The sequence below is a fragment of the Archocentrus centrarchus genome, chromosome 21, assembly GCF_007364275.1.
Source record: "Archocentrus centrarchus isolate MPI-CPG fArcCen1 chromosome 21, fArcCen1, whole genome shotgun sequence".
NCBI lineage: Eukaryota > Metazoa > Chordata > Actinopteri > Cichliformes > Cichlidae > Archocentrus > Archocentrus centrarchus.
Genome location: NC_044366.1, coordinates 33,841,025 through 33,865,777, shown reverse-complemented (window position 1 = coordinate 33,865,777; position 24,753 = coordinate 33,841,025). Strand labels below are relative to the sequence as shown.

Here is a 24,753-nt window from a genome sequence, read left to right as displayed (position 1 = left end):
AGGGTGCTGGTGCCTCGCCTGTAGAGGTCTGTGTGTCCCTCCATGTATATGCCTCCTCAGACCATCACTGACCCACCAGTCATGCTGAACAATGTTACAGGCAGCATAACGTTCTCCACGGCTTCTCCAGACCCTTTCACATCTGTCACGTGTGCACAGGGTGGACCTGCTCTCATCTGTGAAACAAACAGGGCACCAGTGGTGGACCTGCTGGTATTCTATGGCAAATGTCAATCAGGCTCCACGGTGCCAGGCAGTGAGCACAGGACCCACTAGAGGACGTTGGGCCCTCAGGCCACCCTCATGAAGTCTGTTTCTGATTGTTTGGTCAGAGATATTCACACCAGTGGCTGCTGAAAGTCATTTTGCAGCTCTGGCAGTGCTCATCCTGTTCCTCCTTGCACAAAGGAGCAGATACCGGTCCTACTGATGGGTTAAGGACCTTCTATGGCCCTGTCCAGCTCTCCTAGTGTACCTGCCTGTCTCCTGGAATCTCCTCCATGTTCTTGTTCTTGAGACTGCGCTGGGAGACACAGCAAACCGTCTGGCAATGGCACGTATTGATGTGCCATCCTGGAGGAGGTGGGCTACCTGTGCAACCTCTGTAGGGTTCAGGTATGACCTCATTCTACCAGCAGTGACACTGAGCCTAGCCAAATGCAAAACTAGTGAAAAACAGCCAGAAAAGACGAGGAGGGAAAAATGTGACTGACCTCCACCTGTAAAACATTCCTGTTTTGGGGGTTGTCTCATTGTTGCCACTCTAGTGCACCTGTTGTTAATTTCATGAACACCAAATCAGCTGAAACTGATTAACAACCCCCTCTGCTACTTAACTGACCAGATCAATATCCCAGAACTTGAATTCACTTTTTTTTTTTTTTTTGGGGTGGGGGGGTGGGTCTTTTTAATCCAAAGCCTTAAATGCCAGTTTCTCTCCCCGTCTCTCACCTCTAGCTGGACCTTCTGCTCCAGGTTCTTGTAGGTTCTTTGCAGAAGCTCCTTTGTGCCCAGAACACCATACCACATCATATTCTTGGTACGACTCCTGTTGGGGGAAGGTGCAGAGGCACGAGAGATCAGCGGTATGCAGGAAAAGGACTGTCGTGACAATTCAGCTTAAAGCACACAAATACGCTGAGTCTCACCTGCATTTCTCTGGATGCTCCTCTCGCTTGTTGTTGAACTCCAGCGAGATCTTGGCATCCAAGCCGATGCCAAAGTAGTTGTTCATGACACACTTCTCCATATAGCCCTCTCTGGGTGAGGAAACAGTCCCCAACACACACACACACACACACACACACACACACACACACACACACACACACACACACACACACACACACACACACACACACACACACAGGCACATACACAAAACAGGTAGTTAGATTGCACACAAATACATCAAGACGGTGAAAGAGAAAGACGAAGCAATAGTGTAGAATCAGACCAACAAAACAGCAACACAGTGACAAAGATGGAAGAAGGCATTAAAAAAAGACACGGCTCTTACAGTGAGTCCAGGTCAGGGTCGATGAAGGGTGTGGCCCCGAAGGGGTCAATGTTAGCCAGCAGCATCTTGCTAATTATGGAGCTGCCAGCAATAGAGGCGGCTAGACCTGCTCGCAAGCCTGCACACACACACACACACACACACACACATATCACGTGTCACACAATGCTGAGCTGTAATGTCTCACTGTGCCCTTGCTGATCCAATGTGATGAGTTTGGTGCCTGTTTTTGTGTGTTTACCCGGGCAGATGATGCGTGTGTTGAGTACAGGGAGGTTCTCCTTGCTGGTGGTGAAAGGTGTGATGGTGAAGGAGCCATAGGACTGGGTGCTGCGGCTCACTCTCCTCTCCGTTGGAGAACAGGGACTCTTAGCAGCTAGACCACGGAGAGAAAACTTCTTTTGAATTAAGGGACAGATATGATGGAAAGTATGAAGCCAAACAAAATTTACCACAGCTGCTGCCAGAGGGCACTTATTACCACACAGACACACATCCATATACAGAGTAGCTGTTCCAAAAGAAACAGTAAGACTTCAGGCTCGTACACGCTACCTGGAATCTGTATACCAACAAACCCCTGTTCCTCTATTTAAGGAAACAAAGAAGCAAACATACTGGTGAAACTGGGTAGTGAAAGGCCTGTCTGAACCTGACAACATCCTATATAATCCTATTTCAGTTAATATTTTGTCTTCTTCACATTTAATTGAATTCCATGGTGTTTGTTTTTTTAAATTTATGACTCTTTTTTGGTTGACATTGCTTTGGAAAACTGTAAATAATGAAAGAAACTGAGATACTACTCATCTGTTCGTGTGTGTGGTCTGACATAGACCTAAATTTGTCTGCAGAGTGCAACCTAATTATTGATGAATCACAGTTTATTGCTTGTGAATGAGACCCACCATCTAACAACAAAGATAAATAACACGTAACAGTAAAATGATAACATTTCACTTTGAAAGATTGGGTGCTTCGGGTTTATTCATGCAGACCATGGGCAGCGATCTCTCCTGCTCTACTTCCTCAGAGTTCTTCCAGGTCAGGAAGGGGAAAGGGAACGATATGAGGAAACAAGGAGAGGACACAAAGCAGAGGGTTTGATTGATACCTCCTTGTCTTCTAATGCTTGGAAAATGTGTGGAAGGAAGGAAGCAGCCCAATGATAAACAGGAAGAACTTCTGCCCTTAAGACAATAACACATCCTGCAGCCCATCCACACACACTCACAAAGAAGCACAGGGGACATTTCACAGTAACCTGCGTGCACAAACAGCCACACACAGACTTTACTGTGGCCCTGCCTGTGTACTTTCAACAGGTACACTGATTTATTATTAAAGAAGTTGCCACAGTCTGAATATTAGGACATAGACAGCTCAGCCTGGTGTAAGAGGTGGAATATCACAGGAGGAAAAGTTGCTCCAAGCACTTTTAGCACTAATCCCCGAGTTTATTTATGACAGGAAACTTGATTTGCGTCAGCAGCCTTTTTTTTTCCATTAGCTATGTCTCCGGTTCACTGTGGTGCAGTGATTGCAATACCCACAAGGTGGCAACATTTAAATTATGAGTACAAAAAGCACAAGGCTTCTCAGGCTACTGTTATCTTTGTTGTTCTTGCGCTTGACTAAATTACAGGGATAGCTGTGTTTTCCTCTCTATGGAGAGAAAAGAGAGAGGAAATCTGTTTTTACGCCAAACCCTGCTGAGTTATTTTCTTAAATCAAACCACAGCCCCTCAATTAAACAAATGTGTCAACTATGAGAACAATGTAAGCTGGAAGACATGCAAAGTGAGCAGGCAGAGCCGGGCAGGTTAAGTGCTTTGGAACTGGCCCAGGATGAGAATGCACTGGGGCCAAGCAGGTGAAAGGTTTGCAAGTAGCTCACAGATATGGAAGGGGAACCGGCCAGAGAGGTCAGAGATTTGAATTGTGGCTGAAACAGCAGCAGAAACGCTTACATGACACTGCTTCCAGTTCCTTAGTGTCCTCGTCTTTCTCACTGTCTCTGTTCTCCTCCTCGCTGTCCTTCCTGAACTCCAGAGGGGATGGAAGCTCAGGATCCTCCGTATGGGCATTTTGCTCATCAACCACTAAACAAAGCAGAAACAGGGGGATGGCGTTAACACGATAAGTTGCATATATCAAAAATTAACGCATCCTTTTTACTCTTTTTTCTTTCTGTGGTTTTATTCGATTGTGATAATTTAATGCAGCATCATGAGTCAGACTGTCTTCTGTATGAACAAAAACATTGATCTCTGGCCTTATACTGCAGCTCAGTATGTGTACCTCTCTCTGCCTGTTCTATGACCTGTCGAACAGCTTTCTTCAGACTGTTGGCCCTGAGCATCAGCTGCTCCCTGCTTTTGAACAGCTGGTGAGGCGAACCTCCTCCTACTCCTTTCTCCGTCTCCTCCTCCTCCAGTTTCTCCTTCAGCTCTGTCAGGCTCTCCTCGCTGGCCTCCTCCTCCTCCTCCTCTTCCTCCTCCTCGTGCTCCTCCTCTACAATAGGTGGAGTGGAGAGGGGGAGCGGAGGTAGAGCCTGGCACTCTGTGTTGAGTGTTTGGAGGAGGGAGTCCAGTTTCTCATTTAGGATGGCACACTGGAGGGCACAGAGAAGAAGAGACACATAAAGGCCAGATGGAGTGCTGCAGCAGCGGTCAGAGGACAGCGAATTAGCAGAAATTTAATATATAGGGAGTTGCCTTTCAGCACAGGCAGATAATGGATGTTTACTGCATTGTTTTTGAGGCTTACTTTGAGAGACATAGAGTCGCACTCCTCAGCGTTCTCTGTGGCTTTCTCGTACGCCTTCCCCACTTTGGCAACAAAATCCTTCACCGTTTCACACAGAATTCTAAGACACAGGGAGAAAACATCAGTGCTTCCTTTTTTCATAAAAATTGATTTTTTTACTTTATTCTCCACTTTGTTCTTTTCTCTTTCCCCTCCCCTCCCAACAGGATGTGGCACATGGCCCACTGTCGCCAAGTGCTGATCCTAGGGGTTCTTTATATTAGTCTTTATATTATATTATATTATGTTATATTATCGTGTCAGTGCTGGAAAAACTGTTGTTGGTTCCATCAATTAAAACACCGTTTATGTGAAGGGAGGGGGTACACTGATTATCTGTGACATGGAGAAAATGACTACAAAACAAATGCTGAAATGTACTTTTGAACAAATGAGTCGTGCACGTACTTGATTACATTGCTGTTTCTGTTGATTTTAGACTTGTTAGGGATTATTTTTTCTCAGTGAATAAAGGACATATGTTTAAGGTAAATGCCAGTAAATTAAATAATTAACAGTGGATCAACCAAATAGTAAACAATTAATAATACATTAGACAGAGAGCAACAGATCAGAAAGTAGTAAACTAACTTCTCTCTTTCAGTGCATCTTATCTCGAGGTCCGGCCACCGAATGTACAATTAGAACATCGCCAACGTCACCATGTTCTGTCATTAATCTGGACAAGATTTCACTGTATTGATTAAATTAGAACATCAGGAAGAAGATGTGCCTATGACTGAGAGGACTCTGGGTCATGAAAATCCAGCCAGAAGAAGACTGAATGATGAAGCTCAACTCATAGCGCCCAGAGATTGTTTATGTTTAGATAACAACGCGTATAAAAATTAAAGCAGCTCCTCCACATTAAATGTTTTACTTTTTTAATTAAAGTGTTTCAGGTGTCTTCCTTCACAAAAAAACCTGTTTACCTGACAGACTCCTTGTTCTGGGTCACGGCGGTGTTATAAACACTTACTTGGCAGAGGAGATGACCACAGAGTGCTGCTCGGAGTTGAGGATCTTCGTGAGGTGAGCAGCTACTGAGTCTTCGTAGGTTGAAATGTGAAACTGTGCAGAAAACAATTAAAGTATCACTAATATTTTAAGCACTACAGTTACAGCAGATTTTTTTTTATATATATTTGCAAGTAAAATAAGCTGCTATAATGCTTCTTTGCACTGTTTTGAATCCAAGCTGAGGTGAAGTTGAATTGAAAATGTTAGACACTATTCCCAGCAACTACCTCCTCCTCACGTCTGTCTGTCTGGAATCCCCGCTGGCTTTGATTGGGTCTAGTGATGCGTGTGAATATCTGTCAACTCCTGTGAGTACCTGGCAGTCGTCAGCTCCCTCAGGCGTGGTGGGGCAGCTGTGTTTGGATGGGATCTTAATCTCGTAGGTCATGATGCTCCAGCGGTCCAACATCTTGGTGCTGGCCCTCTCCAGCTTCTCCAGGATCTGGGGCAGCTGGGTGTCGTCATCACATGACGGGCCCCAGCCAAGCACTCGTGCCAGATCATTGCCGGTGCCCAGGGGCAGCACCCCCAGCTGGCACTGAAAGACATGCAGAGGGTTTATTTGGCATCAGTGCCTGCTACACTCAAAATGAGCTCTGTGTTTGTCTGTGCATTCCTGCCTGCGTGTGTGGAATGACTTTGTCTTTATGTAAGCTGGCTAAGAGCAAAGACAAAATGCTCAACTGGAACACTGGCCAAAGACAAATTATCATCTATGTACTTATTCTGGAAAGCTCTACATTTACAAAGACTTCCTATCTGACATGTTTGTGACAGTTTGCAATGATCATTTATTTTCAGTACAAGAGAAACAAATCATAATAGCGTTCTCATCTTTGTGCAAACACTCATGTTACTGTGCACTACTTGTTTGTGTAGATTGAGTTTGTCGATCTCTGAGAGGACCCATCCCACGCTGCCGTCACCTCCGCACACCAGGATCCGGAAATTGTCAAACTTCTGAAACAGGCGCAGACTGAAAAACACAACACAGCCACTTATTCTGCAGGATCAGGTTTCAACTAAAGCCCAATAACAAAATGCAGTGCACGTTCATATTTATGAAGGTTGTTTGCAGGTGTTTTCCTCACCCAAGGTGTGGCCCACCATTGACCAGGTCAAAGACTTGAGCCGGGTTCAGAAGCTGCTTGAAGCGTCGTAGGAACTTCACTCCCTGGTTGTCGCCACTTTTGGAGTTGACGAAGACCAGAAGGGGACTGGCACATGACGGAGGACAGGTGGCCTTCCAGAAGCCTGAGGAGTCATGGCAGCAGCAGGAACAACAAAATTCAACATGGCTTTATTTCACCAGACTGGAAGCAGTGAAATTCACATGGAAAAATGACCTGCATGGCTAGCTGCTGTGGATTTGATTGAAATTTCTTTCTGTGTGTGTGTGTGTGTGTGTGTGTGTGTGTGTAGTGTCCACAGTGAAGAAGGGGCCATATGACACACATAATCATATTTTGGTCAGTTCTATGTCAGGTCTATAAACTGCAGTTTCTCTAATGGCCACTTGAGTATGATTCCAAAAGTGAGTCAACCCCCATGTACATCCATGTTTAAATGCCCAACTTCACAGCACTAAAAAAAAAACAAAAACACCTTCACAGCCACGTAAGAAAACATTTTTGGTCTCTATGGATAGTTTTCCCTAGATATCAACTCCATATTTTAATAAAAATAAAATATCACCTGCCTGAATATTGTCAGGGTTTCAAAGTTAGAGGTGTTGCTGCTTTTAACTGGTGTGCCAACATAAGCTGATTGCTGCCTGCTCTGATAACTGGAATCACTGAAATGGAGCTCTTATCTGTGTTTTTGAGCAGTATAATGTTATTATCTGACAAATAACAGGTCCTGCTGTATGACTAGGCTGTTATTTAGTATTAATTACCATAGTAAAATTATGATTATTAAAATACTATTAATTATGGATGTCTATGAGCTGCATCCATATAGTTTAATAATGCAGTTTGATAACCAAGCTTGCTAGCATTAAGTGATAACTTAGCACTGCACCCTCTTGCTTAAATACGGCCACTTCTTATGCTAATACTGAGGATTCACACAGTCCACAAACAAATATTTGACCTCATCGTGGCTATGGCCATCTTTTATCTGCAGTCTATGTTCGGTACACACATTCTGTCTGTTGCTCCTCCTAATACTTCATCCATACACATTCAAGCTTTATTTGATTTTTAAGAGTTTTATTTGATCAAAGCTGAAGGGCTAAAAACTGAATAAAAGAAAACAAAGCTGTTGTCTTTAATATCTTTAACCTGTGATTTCTGCTAACAAAGCTGACTCAACTTGATGTTTTAATGTTCCAAAATGTGTTAACATGGTGTGACTTAAACTGGAGCAGCAGTGCTGGAGCAGGTGGTGTGAACCAGCTCTGTCGTCGCCAAACAACCTCATCAAAGTCGCGTGTGTGAGATCGAGCATAATAATGCATAGGATGAGCTAAGCACATGCCACGAGCACGTGTTTGCTGTGCAGTAGAGGACAAAACAAGCACACATACTGATCTAGGGGAGGTAATGCAACCACCAACTGTAATCTGAACACTGCCTCTGTGGTGAAAGCTTTGTGTGTATTAGGGCTCCCACCCTAAATGTATGGGAATGCACCCCCACCCCAGACCCCACCATGGCAACATTCATCCTGCTTCACATCTTCCTTGTGCTCTTTAATCTCTCCCCCTACAATCTTTGATTTATGGTCCTTTCTGGGTCACTCTCTCCATGATTGTTTCTGCAAAGGATGAACAGAGGGAGGGTGCATGGAAGTGGAGGAGAGAGGAAGAAAAAGCAGGGAGTCACGACACTCTGGCACGTGCTACAGTCTGCCCCCAGCCAATTACAACCAAACTCCCCCTCTTTTCAGCCTGTGTTTGAGCAGAGGAGATCCTGGCACGTGAGGAGATGATGAGAGAGTGAAGGACAGAGCGAGCAAGAGAGAGCGAGGGAGACAGAGAGAGAGAGAGAGAGAGAGAGAGAGAGAGAGAGAAGCAAAGCATATATCTTCCCGTTTATTAGCCCTCTCCCTTTCTCTGCTTGTATCTTGTCCTCGTCCTTGTTCATCTGGATTCTCCATCCTCCCATTCTCCATCTTTCCACCATCCATCTACCAATTAGCAGATGCCAGCTTTTCAAAGACTGAGTGGACTGTGTGTACTACATATAGGTGTGTGTGTGTGTGTGTGCGTGCGCGCGCGCGTGTGTGATTTGTGAAAGAGACAGAGAAAGAGCAATAGATCCAGCAACAGTAATCCAATCCCACATGCTTATCTGAGTCTGCCTCTCATGTGCTGATCTTCATCTAAAATGGGTTTAACGTGAACTCTGGGAAACAAACACACACACGCGCACGCGTGTGCACACACACACACACACACACACATATATAAAGTCTGTCTTTATGTTGAGATCATGAATAGAGTCTGATGGTAGTTTGCATCCTCTTGCAGAGAAGCATCATTATCACATTAGTGTTTTTTTTTTTAACACATGCACTCATCTTGTGAGACGAACTATTTGAAGAAAGGTGTGTGACTGTCACATGGGTCTACTTTCAACCATCACACTATACGAGAAACAGGCAGTTTCCTGGAACACATGCAGTACCTCGTCATGTCCCTGTATTAACACCTTATCCTGTATTCCATATGGAAAAGAAAACTGATAGTAACTGTTCTTTCATTTATTTTAATTCATGTTTTAGGCCTGTTCTTTTCCCCTTTATTTTCAGACAGCAGTTTATGTTTAACAAAGCAAATAAAAAAACCGCTACAGCGTCATATCCTCTGCTGTTCGTGGGTTTTTACAGAATATGAGAACGTTGCACATTTCTGGAGAGATAAAGTGCACACACAATAATAATGAAGAGTTTATCAGAGAGTTTGGAAACAACAAAGGGTTTAAATAAATTAATAAACACATAAATAAATAAATAATTTCACAGTGTGAGATCAGAGGGGAAAATAATTTTATTGTTATTTTCTCTATTCTCACGCTCCAGAGGAGGGAGTATTGAGAAAGGGGACGTGTCAGTAGCTGTGTCCCTGGGTGGACAACGGTGCCTTGACTGAACCAGAATGAATCATCCTCTCTGCCACTGTCGTTTCGTTTATGATAGAGCAAAAGGTCAAAGTTCAAAGAGAAGTCATCAGCTGACCAAGTAAGGGCAAAATCTCATTTATTCACCTCTGAAAACTAATGATTGCTCACAGGTGCCTCTGACCCTTGGAGTGAGTAGGCAAGATTGCACGGGTGATTGTGTGTGTGTGTCGCCTACCGTCTGAGTCGATGCTGTTGAGAGCAGTAGGGGGGATGATGGAGACTTTGCATTGACCTAGAGGACACTTGCGAGGATACAGGTCCATACAGGCTGTGTGCACCTAGAAGAACAACACCAAATACGGGGAATTCAAACTCTAAGCAGATTATAGATGCTAGACTACTTTTTTTCTCTCGTAAACAAAGAATGCAGCAACGGCATAAAATTCCCATTGGGTATTATGATTTCAATTAAACAGGCTGAATGATACATGTTGCCTGCCTTCTACATGTCTGTGCTTTTTTTTAAATTACTGATTTAATATCTGCTAATGGAGGGACAATGCTGGAAAATTGAGTCTTAATTTAAATTTTGTCAGTTAATAACTTCACTGGTATATTAATTGTAATGTTAGTGTGTGTGCCAGGACAAGCCCAAGCGCTACCATCATCCCAGTGAAAAAGAAAACCTCAAGACCCTGTGTGTCCATGCCTGGATCAGAGCTTTAGCACAACAGGAGACCTACATAAAATTAACCAGATGGTTTTATTGCTGTGTGTGATTGGTGCATGTGACAGATGCTTTACCATAGCTTTGCACCAGAGGCAGCGCCAGTCCTGCAGTCTCAGCACGCTGCCACACGTCTTATCACACACGGCACACTTGGCACTGACAGGCAGGTTGCCTTCCAACCACTGGTGAGGCATCGCAATCTGTAGGTTTCAGACACACACACACACACACACACACACACACACACACACACACACACACACACACACAAAAGAGAAATTGGTTACCACTGTCTGCTTCAATCAGTCATTTTTACTAGGATTTCCCAAAAGAACAGCATATTTCAGGCAGAAAAATGCTGTTCTTATGGGAAAACAATACAACTGAATGCTTCACTGTGTTCCCATAGTCTCCTTGGTTACTCAAGAGAAAGGCCTCCACATTATATTAAGCAGAAAATTATATTACAAGAACTTTCTTGCCTTTCAGTGAAGACCAGTTTTGAACAAACTTACCCCATCCTCATCCTCAATGATGTCTTTGCCTATGGAGGCCAGGGTCGTCCATTTACAGTTGTTAGTGGCTCTGACAGCACAGCGTTTGTGCGCTTTGAATTTGCACACTGCAAAACACAGATGCTGCATGTCAGTCTGACAGTGGTCACTGTTACAGTCGCTGTTCAGCAGCATCACATTAGAGGACCAAATTACAGAAGAATAACACTTCACTAATCAAACACTGATCCAGATAATCTCCCCATAAGACTTCAAGGAAATAAACCGTTTATTACTCACCAATTTAAGATGTCAGCTTGAAAGGTCTCTAGGCACATTTTGCACAAAATTTTATGAAGCTCCTAAAGTCTTTTCACAGACTGAAAAACACTGACGAATGATTCAGAAACAGACACACTCAGTGTTCTAATTAATTAAGCCTTAAAGAGCGGCCTAATGTGTGCGTAAACACTAATCTAATCTGCATTTATCTGACAGAAGCAAAGCCAGGTGACTTAGCGCCACATCACAGGTCTCAGTCTATTTATCGGTATTCAGCAAAGCGCAGTGTAAAGTCAGACCAACAAATAAATAACAGGCAGCTCCTGCACCATATTAAACCTATCTGCCAATTATGCCTGGATTACTGTGTTAAAATGGCACCTCTGTACAGCCTCTGGAGCGGACAGTGATTCACATACTGCATGTGCTTCTGTTGCTTCAGCCCAGTCACCAGGTGAAAAGAAATGCCCGGTACATGTATTCAACTGCACCATAACCCTCACATCAAAAGAGCAGGCACACAACACATACAAGTAATGTGAAAAAACGGATAACAAGCTAGATGAAAATGAAGGAAGCAGATTGAGGGCAAGAATTACCTGAATTGTTGGCCCAGTTTTATAGGACAAATAACCAAAAGTGGGATTTTGCCAAGAAATCTGGGTAAAAGTGGTGACATCCAACATGACTTTCATGTTTCTTTATATTTGGACAGTGCATTAGTAAATTTAGCCCCTACAGATTTAATATGTATTTAGTTCATTTCTAAGCCTGCCAAGCCTTATTATTTGTGTGAACACAAGGCCTTAGTTCTGAATTTTGACAAATCCAATTTCTGCGCACTGTTTGTGAATGAGGCCTATTAATTCCATAAAATTATTACTCATAATTGATCACTTTTATATTTTATATATTTTCTTGTACAGACATATAGGAAATGCAGTGCTACTTACACTCTATTGGCAAAAGTATTTACTCATCTGGCTTCACACACATATGAACTTGAGTGACATCCCATTCTTATGATGTCGGCCCTTTGAAGCTGCAACAGCTTCAACTCTTCTGGGAAGGCTTTCCACAAGGTTTAGGAGTGTTTATGGGAAGAGGTGTTCTATCAGGCTGAGGTCAGGACTCTGTGCAGGCCAGTCAAGTTGTTTCACACCAAACTCACTCATCCATGTCTTTATGGAGCTGCTTTGTGCACTGGTGTGCAGTCATGTTGGAACAGGAAGGGCCCATCCCCAAACTGTTCCCACAAAGTTGGGAGCTTGAAATTGTCCAAAATGTTTTGGTATGCTGAAGCATTAAGAGTTCCTCTCACTGGAACTAAGGGGCCGAGCCCAACTCCTGAAAAACACCCCCACACCATAATCCCCCCTCCACCAAACTTTACACTTGGCACAATGCAGTCAGACAAGTATCATTGTCCTGGCAACCACCAAACCCAGACTCATCCATCAGATTGCCAGATGGAGAAGTGTGATTCATCACTCCAGAGAACACAAATTCACTGCTCTAGAGTCCAGCAGCAGCGTGCTTTACACCACTGCATCCAACACTTGCCTTGCACGTGATGATGTAAGGTTTGGATGCAGCTGCTCGGCCATGGAAACCCATTCCATGAAGCTCTCTACAAACTGCAGGGCTTTCAAATTGTTTTGGAGTAACAGGGGGCCATGCCAAAGTAGCAGGCACCTTATGACAGAGACCGAAGCCATGACGGCAGCAGATGATATGAATAGTCACATGGCAGTTGTGAACCAATCAAATGGCTCAGATTGAAAGAATGTAAATATTGCCAGTGTGTCCACATGGTGCTGGAAATGGAGACGGCAGACGGCGCAAAAAATTTTATTTAGGAAAATTAAAAAGTAGATGGCACAGAGTGGTGAAGTGGGTGGAAAATGCGCCTGGCGCAGGCATAATTTGAAAGCCCTGCACTGTTCTTGAGCTGAAGGCCACATGACGTTTGGAGGGCTGTAGTGATTGACTGCAGAAACTTGGTGACCTCTGCACACTATGCGCCTCGGCACCTCGACCCCACTGATTTTATGTGGCCTACCACTTGGTGGCTGAGCTGCTGTTGTTCCCAATCACTTCCACTAACAGCTGACTGTGGAATATTTAGTAGTGAGGAAATTTCATGACTGGATGACTGAGCTCCTGAGAGTGACTCATTCTTTTAGAAATGTTTGTAGAAACAGTCTGCATGCCTAGGTGCTTGATTTATACACCTGTGGCCGTGGAAGTGACTGGAACACCTGAATTCAATGATTTGGATGGGTGAGTGAATAGTTTTGGCAATAAAGTGTATACAGCACTCAAAGCACTTTTTGCCACAAGCCAAATTAACCCACCGGAAAACCCGATGTACGAACTTCAACATGCAGATTAGAGGAGCCAGGGATTGACCCATCAACCTTCCTCCTGAGCTGCAGTACCCCATATGAGACCAAGCATTTTAACTTGGTTGGATGCATTTGGTAGGCAGTTTGTAACAGAATCATGGGAGGTGTTTGTCTCCTGTATCCAGTGTTTTTGCTAAATTAAGCTAAATGTCTCAAGAAATGGAAAATGGATGTTCTTCTTCAGCTTCTTACTGAATGGAAATATATGAGAGTATTATTAGTCTTCTTTTCAAATACCTGACTATTCAACTGAAATGACTGAAGTTTCTGACTTTATGGCATAAATGTCTATTGCATAATGTAGTGGCCACAGAACAATGATTTTATCAGTTTTTATTGGCAGCCTTACTTTCACTACCTATTTACTGTATGTCTTCCAGAAAATCTAGAAAACAATGGCTCAAATAAGTCAAATAAACCAAAAAAGGAAGAAGACAGCAATTTGGTTTTCTTTGGTTCCTGGGTAGATGCTAGTTCTCTCAGACAGATGAAAGGGTGCATGGTTCAACAATGGGAATAATTCTGGAAAGCTCTACCCAGCAATAGAAATATTCCCCCCATGCTGGAGGAGGTAAAGAGTGATGGAAACAGAAAGTACAACAAGAAGGAACCTTGAATGGACATTCACTCAACAAAGAGAACTATGAGGCTTCAGAGGGTTCGGGGCTGGTAGCATTTTTTCTACTTGATCAGTGTAAACACCAAGCTACAAGTAGGTGTCTCAGAGTGAAATGTCATCTGGGCTTTGTGACAATGACAAGGAGGTGAGGTGAAAGGGGCTAATGACAGACAGTCAGGATAATGACAAAGATCCTTCTCTACATGGCAACATCTTATCCAATCTATCAACGTTTGTTCCATATAAACAAGAAGCAGAAGAAGGGACTTAAATGTGCTTAATGCTGGCCGCTCTAAATAGGAATGAAGAGGGAAGTGTAAATATAGCATGAATGTTTCTTATGAAACAGCACAGACAGATGGAGACTGCTTTGGACTCTTTCTCCTGTAGAGATGAGGCACTTAGCGGACTTATGAATAATGTCTGTACTATGGGGAACTTTGCTTCCAGCTACCTCCACCACCACCACCCCCATACACACACACACACACACACACACACAAAACCTCATCATTAGGCATGCCACACACATACACTATAGACTGAGCCAAAGTCATATCCGGGAGCAACAATCAATGTTTCAATCTACCACTAAATGCTGTTAGAGAGCATTAGTAGAACGTTAAGAGAATTCTGAGGACATAATACCACCGCCTGTTAATGGCCATACACTGAGCCGTCACAAACCAGACTAGGAGAAAACAGTCTGTCTGTGTAAGGGTGAAATACAGACAGAATTTTGTCTGTTTGTGTGTGTGTGTGTTTATGGGTAGGTAGCGCAAATCAATCCCCACTGACTGCCCTGTACAGGAAATCGAAGGGAAATTTAAGCCGCGCTGATTGCTGTGAAACTGTTTGGCATTCTGCCCTGAAAGTTTAATAAAACTGTCTTCTGCGCTTGCCTCTCTATATTCTTGTCTCCCATTCTCACATACTGTTTCTCTCATTCTTATGAGTGATCCTCCCCTTCTCACTGCCTCTCACTTCATCGTACTCTGATTCAGCAAACACACAACATGTTAACGAAAGTATTTTGAATTAATTGTGCCAATCTTTTTTACAGAACGCAAATGAATTAGCCATCCTGCAAAAATTTGTAGAAATACATGTTTGGAACAGGTCTGGTTAAAACAATGTCCTTTTATATCTAAATGTCTCTTCAATCTTTTTAATCTTCATTGCTTATCAGACTACAGTTGTCAGGGTGGAGCCTATCCCTGCAGACGGTTCCTCACAGTAATATTCCCTCAGCAGGTGCTAACCACTGCAAAGAGCTAAAGAGGTGTGAACACCGAAACAACTGTAAAAATGGAACATACACACCTGAATGGTACGACTAGGTCTTTCAAAGTTTTTCTTTGGACACTGATTGCATTTTCATTCATTTTCAGTCCAGTCCTTGTACCTGACCATTTTCAGAGGAATGTTTTTTTTGACTGTTAAACCACTTAACACTGACCTATGAATCATTCAAGCATGAAAAAAAAACACTTGAACCATTGTTATGTCTACACAGACAACCAATTTTAAATTGTATCTTTCGGCACTTTGTTACTGCAGCCTGTCGCAAAAACAGATAATTTGTTGCCATTTCTTTGGTTGAATCTATTAAAAAAATGGCAAAGATAACACAGTTCGACAGGCATAAAATAGTATTTTTGTACCACAAAAGTGATTCTTGAAGACGTATTAGCCAAAAACTTGGCATATCTCAGCATGTTGTAAAGATTAAAATTGTGAGGAAACGGAACAAGTGGAGGACAAAAGAAGAAGAGATGAGCCTGAAAATCTATCTATGGCAGATGAACAGTATGTGACAGCCATGTCTTTAAGAAACAGGGAAAATAATCCAGCAAAGACCTGACACAGGACCTGAGAGATGCATCTGGCCCTTCACGATCCATCTGCTGTTCACTGAAGCCTCATCAGATATGGTCTCAGTGGAAGGGTGGCTGTCAAGAAGCCATTCTTAAGGAAGGGGAACAGTGATAAAAGGCTGAGGTGTGCCAAATTACACAAGAACTGGTCTTAAGCCCCAGTCAGACTAGAGGAAAAAACTGATTGGCAACCTCCGTGAGACCATGAAAACCTGGTGGTTGCCAACTGATTGCACTGAATTTTTTGCTGTTTTGGACCAACTACAAGTAGTTGTGCCAACCAGTTGGTTACCAGAGGTTGAATGTGCAATACCCTTAACCTCTGGATGATCAAATTTTCTCACAAGGTGAGTCCACGGGTCACATGGTAGGAGGCAACCTGTCTTTGTCCAGCTCAGACTGACTACAAGTAATCAGACTGGCAAAAGTCTGCAATTGCCACTGAATTTATAAACAGCAGACAGGTTGCCAACACACTGGAATCAGACAGAATCAGTCTGCGCTAATGAGCAACTCATCTGCTCCAAGTGAGGATACAATTTAATGAATCACACAACCACAAGTTACTAAGGTTTGTGGCAGGAAATTTATTTTAAACTGTGCTAAAGTCAGCACTGAAAAGCATGTATTTTGGGCCCAATGGGTGTGATAGTTGCCACTAGGAGTAACTCTTTACTCAGTGCTCACTCTGAGTGTTTAGAGCCAAACCCCACATATTCCTGCTCTGCAGTAATACTGGTATTTTACTGAAACAAGCCTTGGAAGGAGGGAGGAGGAGAATACTGATGTAAGATGGATTAGGATACATCGTTTTCCTTTTTACAGCGAGCAGAGTCGGTTCTAGTGTTTCAGGGTTTTAGTCACACTTCTACACATAAATCGGCACACAGGGAGAACACCTCTCCCTGTCTTTCTCATCAGTGTGCACACGCGCACAGTGACTTTCATGCTTCTTTGTTTTACTTCCCTTGTTAGGCACTATTACATGTGTCTTCCAAAATGCAGCTATTAATGGGACTGTGTTACTGCACTAGAATAATGTCTTTGAGACATGGTCACAAAGACTAGGGCACTTATTCAGTTCAGGGTTGCAGGAGGGCTGGAGCCTATTCCAGCTGTCACAGGGCCAGAGGCGGGGTACACCCTGGACAGGTCACCAGGCTAACACATAGAGACAGACAACCTTCACTCCTACAGCCAATTCAGAATCACCAGTTAACCTAATATGCATGCTTTTGGACTGTGGGCGGAAGCCAGAGTACCCAGAGGAAACCTATTCAGGCAAAAGGAGAAAAAAATCATGCTGGATATCTATACTGATATGGGCTGGGTAATGTATTTGGAATGAAAGGATTCCACATCATTTCATAGAAATGAAAATTATCAACCTACAAAAATTTGTTGCAGCAACTAAAAATGGTACTCAGTAGTATGTGTGGCTGCCATGTGTTTGTATGCATGCCTGAGAGCATCAGGGCATGCTCCAAATTAGACAACAGATGGTGTCCTGGGGGATCTCCTCCTAGTTCAGGTCTGAGAGGAGAAGCATCTGCACAAAGAAGACGATATCAGGCTTGCTGATGGGTTAAGGACCTTCTACGGCCCTGTCCAGCTCTCCTAGTGTAACTGCCTGTCTCCTGAAATCTCCTCCATGCTCTTGAGACTGTGCTGGGAGACACAGCAAACCTTCTGGCAATGGCACGTAATGATGTGCCATCCTGGAGGAGTTGGACTGCCTGTGCAGCCTCTGTTGGGTCCAGGTACCACCTCATGCTATAGTGACACTGAGCCTAGCCAAATGCAAAACTAGCGAAAAAACAGAAAAGATGAGGAGGGAAAAATGTCCTCGGCCTCCACCTGTAAAACATTCGTGTTTTGGGGGTTGTCTCACTGTTGCCCTTTTAGTGCACTTGTTGTTAATTTCATTAACACCAAAGCAGCTGAAACTGATTAACACTCGCCTCTGCTACTTAACTAAATTGGGATATATTTGGTCAACTAGATTCCAAAAAATAACATCCATGGATGCCTGGTTTGTTAGGTACCCTGTACCTGATGTAAGGCTTCTGTCAGTGATGTAATGAAGACCCCATAATCTCAACTGCACCTTCCTATTATTGCTTGTGTATGTGTGACACAAGATAAGCTGATTCAAATAACAAGAGTTAGATACTGCTCTAATGATTTGGTCTTTCTCTCTCTGTCTCTCTCTTTTGCCTTCTGCTCTGGATATGAGAGGATAATGAGCACTGAGTGGAGAGGCTCTCACTGCCTCCACACGTATACACCAAACCCAGCACACATGTAGGCGCACACACGGGACTGAGTTACACATGCACACGCTCACAGGGGAACATTAGCAAAATTAGAGTGAGAGGATATGCAGATGGTGCTCATTATGCTCGGCTGCCTGTCAATAACACTTTACAGCGGCTAGAAGAAAGTTAAAAAAAAAAAAGTGTCAGCCTCCCCACATCAACCCCCCCCCCCCCTCCACACACACACACACACACACACACTTCTCTGTTCCTTCACAGATGAGGTGAGGAGACAGGGTGTCATTCATGATCCTTTATCAGTTTTTTCCCTGTTAAGGGCAATTGGAGGCAAATGAAATGCAATTTTTTTAAAGTAGTCTGAGTCAACGCTTATCTAACACACAATATGGCATGAAAGCATATGAATACAGGGTGACAGTCATACATATGCTGGCTGTGAGTTTGATGGGCATCCCGCTCCACAACCCAGTGTATTTCAAAGACTCTTGTTGGCTCAGGTACATCCAATCTGCTGCACCTGGGCAGACACTCAAGAAAAGAATTTTCTCACTTCAGTGACTCACCGGTCCTTACGTAAAATAGCCATATAGGCCTCCCAAAGTACCTACAGACCTGCCAACTCACAGGCTTTGCTTCCAAAGCTAAATCATCTGCTACAATACTACACGGTGTCTGATCTCAAAAGCAGGAGCCAGGAAAGGGAGTTATGTAAGAAAACACTGTTTCTAAAAACAAACTCTTTACAGGACAATTCAGCTTCATTTCAACCTGCTAATTCTCATTAAAGAAGACTTATTGTGCCCATTTCCAGCTCTATAAATTTATGCTTAGACTCTACCAAATACCGCTGCGTGATTCACAGTTCAAAATAATTTTTATTTATCTTATACTGGGTCTTGGTGCAGCCCCTCAGTTCATCCTCTGCATTAAACAAGTGGTTTTAGCTTCCTTGCTTCTCCAGATGAGACGACCATATTAGGAGTAACCACTCTCACCAGCACGACACAGCCACGAGTTTAAAAAAAAAGAGCAATCTGAGGCTGAGTGTTTGAAGCAGCCTGAAGCCTGAGCTTTAGTTTCACAGGGATTACTTATACATATACTGACTTTATAATATGAAATTTGCCATCTTTATTATATATTTACTACTATTATAATAGTATATATACACAGACAGAAAATAAATGAGCTTCAAGTGAAGCAAATACTTGTACAAAACAACTCATATTAGGGCAACAACCATGAGCTAGAAAAAAAACTAAAAAAAAAAAATCATTACATTAGGATCAACAGAAATGAACTATCCACAGCAGCTACTAACTTCAACAGGGATCTCCACCTGGAGATACTTGCCAGCTGACCCTAATTCCACAGAAGTCCACGGTGACTCAAATGTGGACCCTCTACAGCACTTCAGAGAAATAGCATCATCAGCATTTGATCACATATTTGTTTACTGTGTGAGGCTGTGGTGAGCTTTCCATTCAGGGTGTGCTTGTGTTGGAGAGGTAGCACCGATCAAGATAAAATGGTTTGTGCAAGTTAAGAAGAGAAAGGATGTATAACGTTAAGTGTTCTTCTGCACAATAAAGACAGAATGCAGGAGAGAGACTCGAGTCGTGACTAGCTGCTCTGCAAATTGACCCTAACGTAATTATCAGGAACTGTGCTGGGCAGACTGGCATGCATGTAGTTAAACACTTTTCCTCAAAGCACAGCTGTTTCTTGAGTTGGGAGACAGAGTGCAGGAGCACAGGTAATGTTTTTGTATGACATTTATAAATATAACAACTCAAATTACAGTAGTTACTGTTTACCGCTTATTGTAATAGTTGCATATAATCACCTATCCAGATGAATGAGGCTAATTTTCTTTAAAAGCTGCAGTGAGTTCACATTTTGCTGCCTGACATTCACACAGAGGACTTTTTGTGAGTCCTTGGTTATACAAATTACTACAACCATAGCTACACTAGGTACATTAGAGCTACAGTAGGCAAAAAATATTTAAAAAGTTACAGAATTTGGGGGCGCCTGGGTGGCTTAGTGGTGAAGCCGGCGACCACATACATATGCCGTGTTGCAGTGCGGGCAGCGCAGGTCCCGGCCAGTCGCCAATTTGCCTGCGTGTCTTCCCCTGTATCTTTCCCCCATTTCCTGTCTCTCTCCACTGATGACAGCCAGGGCCATGCTTAAACCAACCAGTTATCATTCTCTGTGAGTCATGTTTCAACCTAACCTCCTAAAAACAACCCAATCAGAGGCACTTCATGCCTTGTTTCAGAGAAAAATTCCGAAGCTCCAGTGATCCAAAAGCTGACAGCCACGGCATTAGCAGCAGTGCATCGGTTGTCAGCAGAATAGCTAAGGTAGCACAGAGAAAGCTACCAGCAAAGGATCAGCAGTTTGGAAGGATTTCATGCCTCCTACACCAACGGCCTTCTTTCAGTGTTCACAGTAGTTTGTGGCCAAAAGTTGGCACGAGTGAAAAGCTCAGACGACAAATGCTTTTCCCTGTCGGCTCTCTCGTTCTCCCTCTCTCTTCCTTGCACTCTTTTCATCTTCTGAAGCTTTTACTGCACTCAGTGTAGCATTATGCTGTTGTCAACTCAGTGTTAACTTAATATTATTTCACTTCACCTTTCTCTTGTTAGCTCCACTCCATAGGTGTTTCACGTGTGTGTGAGGAAGTGCACTTGCAGAAAGATCACGGAAAGGAGAAACTAGCTGACTGCAACTGGCAGCATTATTGAGTAGCCTATAGATTCTTACAGCCACCGGAAATGAAGCTAGTGCCAAAAACTTAGGTGAATAATAACTGACAAGCAACAATTCAGTAAATATATATTAGTTGATGTATTTATTAGTTACACTTTGTCCTTTACAAAGTAAGGACAACAATGTTTAAGTGGAGCCTGATGACAGTGAGGAATACAGCTTATTAATTCAACACTGGGACTGGATCAGTACTCAGTCTCTGCAGCTAGTATTTGGAGCTAAGGTACTAGAACTGAATCGTATCTGAATTGTATCTGGAAGAATACTGGTGTAACCGTAGTCAAAGTCTCTCCTTTCACATCAGATTTTCTGATGTCCAAAAACAGAGCTTAGTGTAGGATAGGTGAAGCCTATCCCACCTGTCATAGGGCAAGAGGCAGGGTGCACTCTGGACAGGTGGCCAGGCTAACACAGAGAGACAGACAACCATTCACACCTATGGACAATTTAGAATCAGCCTAACCCCGTATCTTTGGAATGTGGGAGGAAGCCGGAGTACCAGGGAAAACCCACACAGCCTCAGGGAGAACATGCAAACTCCACACAGAAAGTCCCCGGCCAAGGTGGATTCAAACCAACCATCGTGCCACCGTGCTGCCCTCTAATTACCACCATGTTTGACAGTAAGCATGCCTGGCTCTGAGTGTGTTTGTGCTTACCTTCACAGGAGAGGCCGTGAGATGTGACCCCAGACAAACTGTCTTTACAGACGTTGCAAAACGTGGGCCGTGCATGGGAGCAGGCGTACCAGTTGTGCATCCCTGAGAAATGTTCCACATTAAACTGGGCTGTCTGGCAAAAGACATGATTAAAAACAGGTTGACGGCACTGGAATGGAAGGGACATCAACAAAGAAAAAAAATGCAGACAATTAATAATTCACTCATTTCTTGTGTACTAGCTTTCTTTTATAATAACAATAATTCACTTTCCCTTAATGGCTGTATAGCAGCTTTATGACAACATTACCCAGGAAAGTGGATAAGAAAAGATCCTCCACAGCAGAGAGCCTCTACTTCCTGAGAGCTGTTAGTGTGACTGCTGCTCAGCGGTTTTACAAAAAGCTACACACCCAGGTCAGGTAAACTGGATACCTCTGTTCTCATTAGCACATGGAGAGAGCCAACGGTGGAGCCACAGTGTAGTGTACCCATGTGGGCGTTGCGTCTGCAGTAGTTGGCGCAGCCCTGGATACAGTTGGTGCTTTGCAAGTACAACTGTAACAGGTGCTTGCAAACTGGGACACTTGTATTCTTACAGTGCCACGGCAATTAAATGCTGTTGTGCAGACATCTCGGCAGGAGTGTGTTTGTGTGTGTGTGTGTGTGTGAACACGCGTGTTCCCTGTTTTGTGTGAGCTCTGGGGTTGGTGCTGCACTGCAGTGCAGTAAGGGGGTGAGGGATGGGGTCTTATATAAGATTTTCCTCTCAAATCAAAGGCATTAAAATGCAGCACAGCTTTCTTCCTGTGCTCGCCACATCACCTCGCTGTCAGCACACAGCCCGGCTTTACAGTCCTCCTTACATCTTCTGTTGACAGTGGAATATGCTGAGCACTTCTGATCACTTTTAATACTGGTAAACTGTTTTATAGATCCTTCAAGAAACACTGTCCTGAATTTTTAAAAAATAAGCTTGCAAATAGGTGCTGATATCGAGTATTTTCATTGCTCAAAAGAATTAGCAGAATAAGACCTGTCAGTATACTTTTTTTACTGTTACTCTGACCTGTGACTACATGCGGATTACACATGTGCTTTGGAGCTCCACGTCTCAACATAAACTTCTTAGTTCCCCAGCTGCCTTAAATTTGAATTTTATTCCTATTCTTGCCATATTAACATGACCGTCAGGGCTTTTTTTTTTTTTTTTAAATCTAGATTTAGGTTTTCATAATATTCATATAACACTATCCCAGATATCCCACAGCTTTGGTGGGATAAAATCTCCAAAAGAACATGAGGTTTGTTGTTGCTGCAGCCCTATCTCCTAAGACTCCCTGTTTCTCTCTGTATCCCACCCCCATAACTGTCAAACACACACACACACACACACACAAACACACACACACACACTTGAATCTGTTGAATGGGACCTTACCTCATAATGCTCTCTGGACTGGACGGACTTGAGCGAGCTGATCCAGTCCTCCATCTCTTTCCTGTTCTCAGCACAGAGGATGAGCCTACGGAACGGAGTGATCACCTGGAGGCAAAGAGGGGGACACGAGGTAGTGAGACAGATACTGTAGCTAAACAGAGAGACAGAGTTTCCAGCTCTTTCCTCTTCAGCCTGCGGTACCTCTGAGTGGAGAGAGCAACTGGCTCTGTCTTTAAGAGAGAGCAAGGATGAGAAGCCCCCTCCCTCTTCTTTCGCTCTCTCTCTCTCTCCCTCTCTCACACACACACACACACACACACTCTTTGTCTCTCATTAACTCTAGCTCACTCACACCTTTTTCAGTTAGTCTCATCCCAGCTCTTCATGCTGCTTTGAGGCAGATATGTGCTGACAAGCGAAGCGCCTCAGTAAAGGCTAAGAGCTTATCTCTCTCTCCTGTTGCCTCCTCCTTTCTTGTCCTCTCCCTGAGTATGAGCATGTGTGTGTGTGTGTGTGTGTGTGTGTGTGTGTGTGTGTGTGTGTGTGTGTTTAAAGGATAGTCCCTGTAGATAACCCTACAGACAAACAGCACCCTTTCAACAGCCCATCACTTATTTATGCTCACTCATCTGTTCCTGCTCTTCATCTCTTTCCAACTCATTGTTTCCCTACAGTGTGTTATCTTGATTTACATTAGTGAGAGGAGTGAGCTTAAATGCAGGCACTGCTCACACACACATGTACAAGATAATCTCACAGGAGTACCACTACTACTCCTAGCAGCTTTATTACTGGTGCATCTTTCTGTCTGCAAGAAATGCTTGGTCTTGAACAGGTTACTAAATACATATATCTTTAAAGTGGATGGTATTATCAGACAACAGTACAGTACTGGGAAAAACCACAAACATTTAATTGATTTATTGAGCTATGCAGGTCTGTTTTGGGACAAGTCTGGAAAGCAAAGTGCAAAAATAAAGAGCTAAATTTGAACCACTTGTGAAGCCCATAGACTGTATATTAAAGATGGATGTAGCCAACATTGCATCAGCCACTGATTTGTGTAATACTGCCATATTGTTGTTTACACAAAACCAAAACAAATACAGATACCAACAGGTAACAAGGAGGAAAGCACACTAAAATACTAAAAAAACAAACAAAAAAACAACCCAAGTGACCCATGAGAAGATCAGCTGCACGGTACAATACAGAGAGGAGCTAGACATCAAGGTAAAGAAGTATTACAGTATTAGGAGGGGTTGATCCATATGAAAACAAAGAACAGTCACTTTTTTTTAGCTCACGTTCCCTGATATTTTCTCAAACCAGTGAGTGCCTACACATCAAACACGTTAAGAATTATAAATCATTTTAAGCTCCGATTCACATGTGTGGGACTCAGTCAGGTACTTCCAGCCACTGAGCCATGGCTCATGTAAAAATGTTTGCATCTTTTATCCTGCAAAGACACTTTGTACACAGTTTATTTTGATAAAGCATTTCAGTTTATATTTTTACATCTCATAGCTCAGTCAGGACCACACTGTTGCATTTCAGAAGCCGTTCTCCAAAAACAAAATCATAAAGATTTACTTTGATTCTTGCTATGCTGCCATGTAGCTACAGCCAAGATAACTGCCACATCAAAGGTGTGCAATGAAGCAAAAGCCATTCGACATTTTAAATGTCTTTCAATTACAACTTACTAGAATGACAATGCTGTAATCACACACGTATTTCCCAAAAGGATGTTGAAAGTGATGTTTTTC

General features: G+C 43.2%; 1 protein-coding gene across 4 annotated transcripts in view; it reads right to left on the bottom strand.

Annotated features, from left to right (window-relative positions):
• Window positions 1-24,753, bottom strand: part of dgkh (diacylglycerol kinase, eta) — a 73,549-nt gene that overhangs the window by 17,088 nt on the left and 31,708 nt on the right. For 3 of the 4 annotated variants that reach the window (XM_030757711.1, XM_030757710.1, XM_030757712.1), the window contains 16 exons: window positions 22,982-23,086; window positions 21,541-21,673; window positions 10,660-10,766; window positions 10,219-10,344; window positions 9,650-9,752; window positions 6,439-6,601; window positions 6,215-6,323; window positions 5,664-5,885; window positions 5,307-5,398; window positions 4,289-4,388; window positions 3,821-4,133; window positions 3,490-3,621; window positions 1,761-1,895; window positions 1,520-1,637; window positions 1,149-1,259; window positions 952-1,048 (listed from right to left, as the gene is read on the bottom strand). In XM_030757711.1, the coding sequence (XP_030613571.1) occupies window positions 952-1,048; window positions 1,149-1,259; window positions 1,520-1,637; window positions 1,761-1,895; window positions 3,490-3,621; window positions 3,821-4,133; window positions 4,289-4,388; window positions 5,307-5,398; window positions 5,664-5,885; window positions 6,215-6,323; window positions 6,439-6,601; window positions 9,650-9,752; window positions 10,219-10,344; window positions 10,660-10,766; window positions 21,541-21,673; window positions 22,982-23,086 (2,166 nt within the window). The remainder of the gene's footprint in view (window positions 1-951; window positions 1,049-1,148; window positions 1,260-1,519; window positions 1,638-1,760; window positions 1,896-3,489; window positions 3,622-3,820; window positions 4,134-4,288; window positions 4,389-5,306; window positions 5,399-5,663; window positions 5,886-6,214; window positions 6,324-6,438; window positions 6,602-9,649; window positions 9,753-10,218; window positions 10,345-10,659; window positions 10,767-21,540; window positions 21,674-22,981; window positions 23,087-24,753) is intronic. The other variant, XM_030757713.1, reaches the window with a different exon arrangement.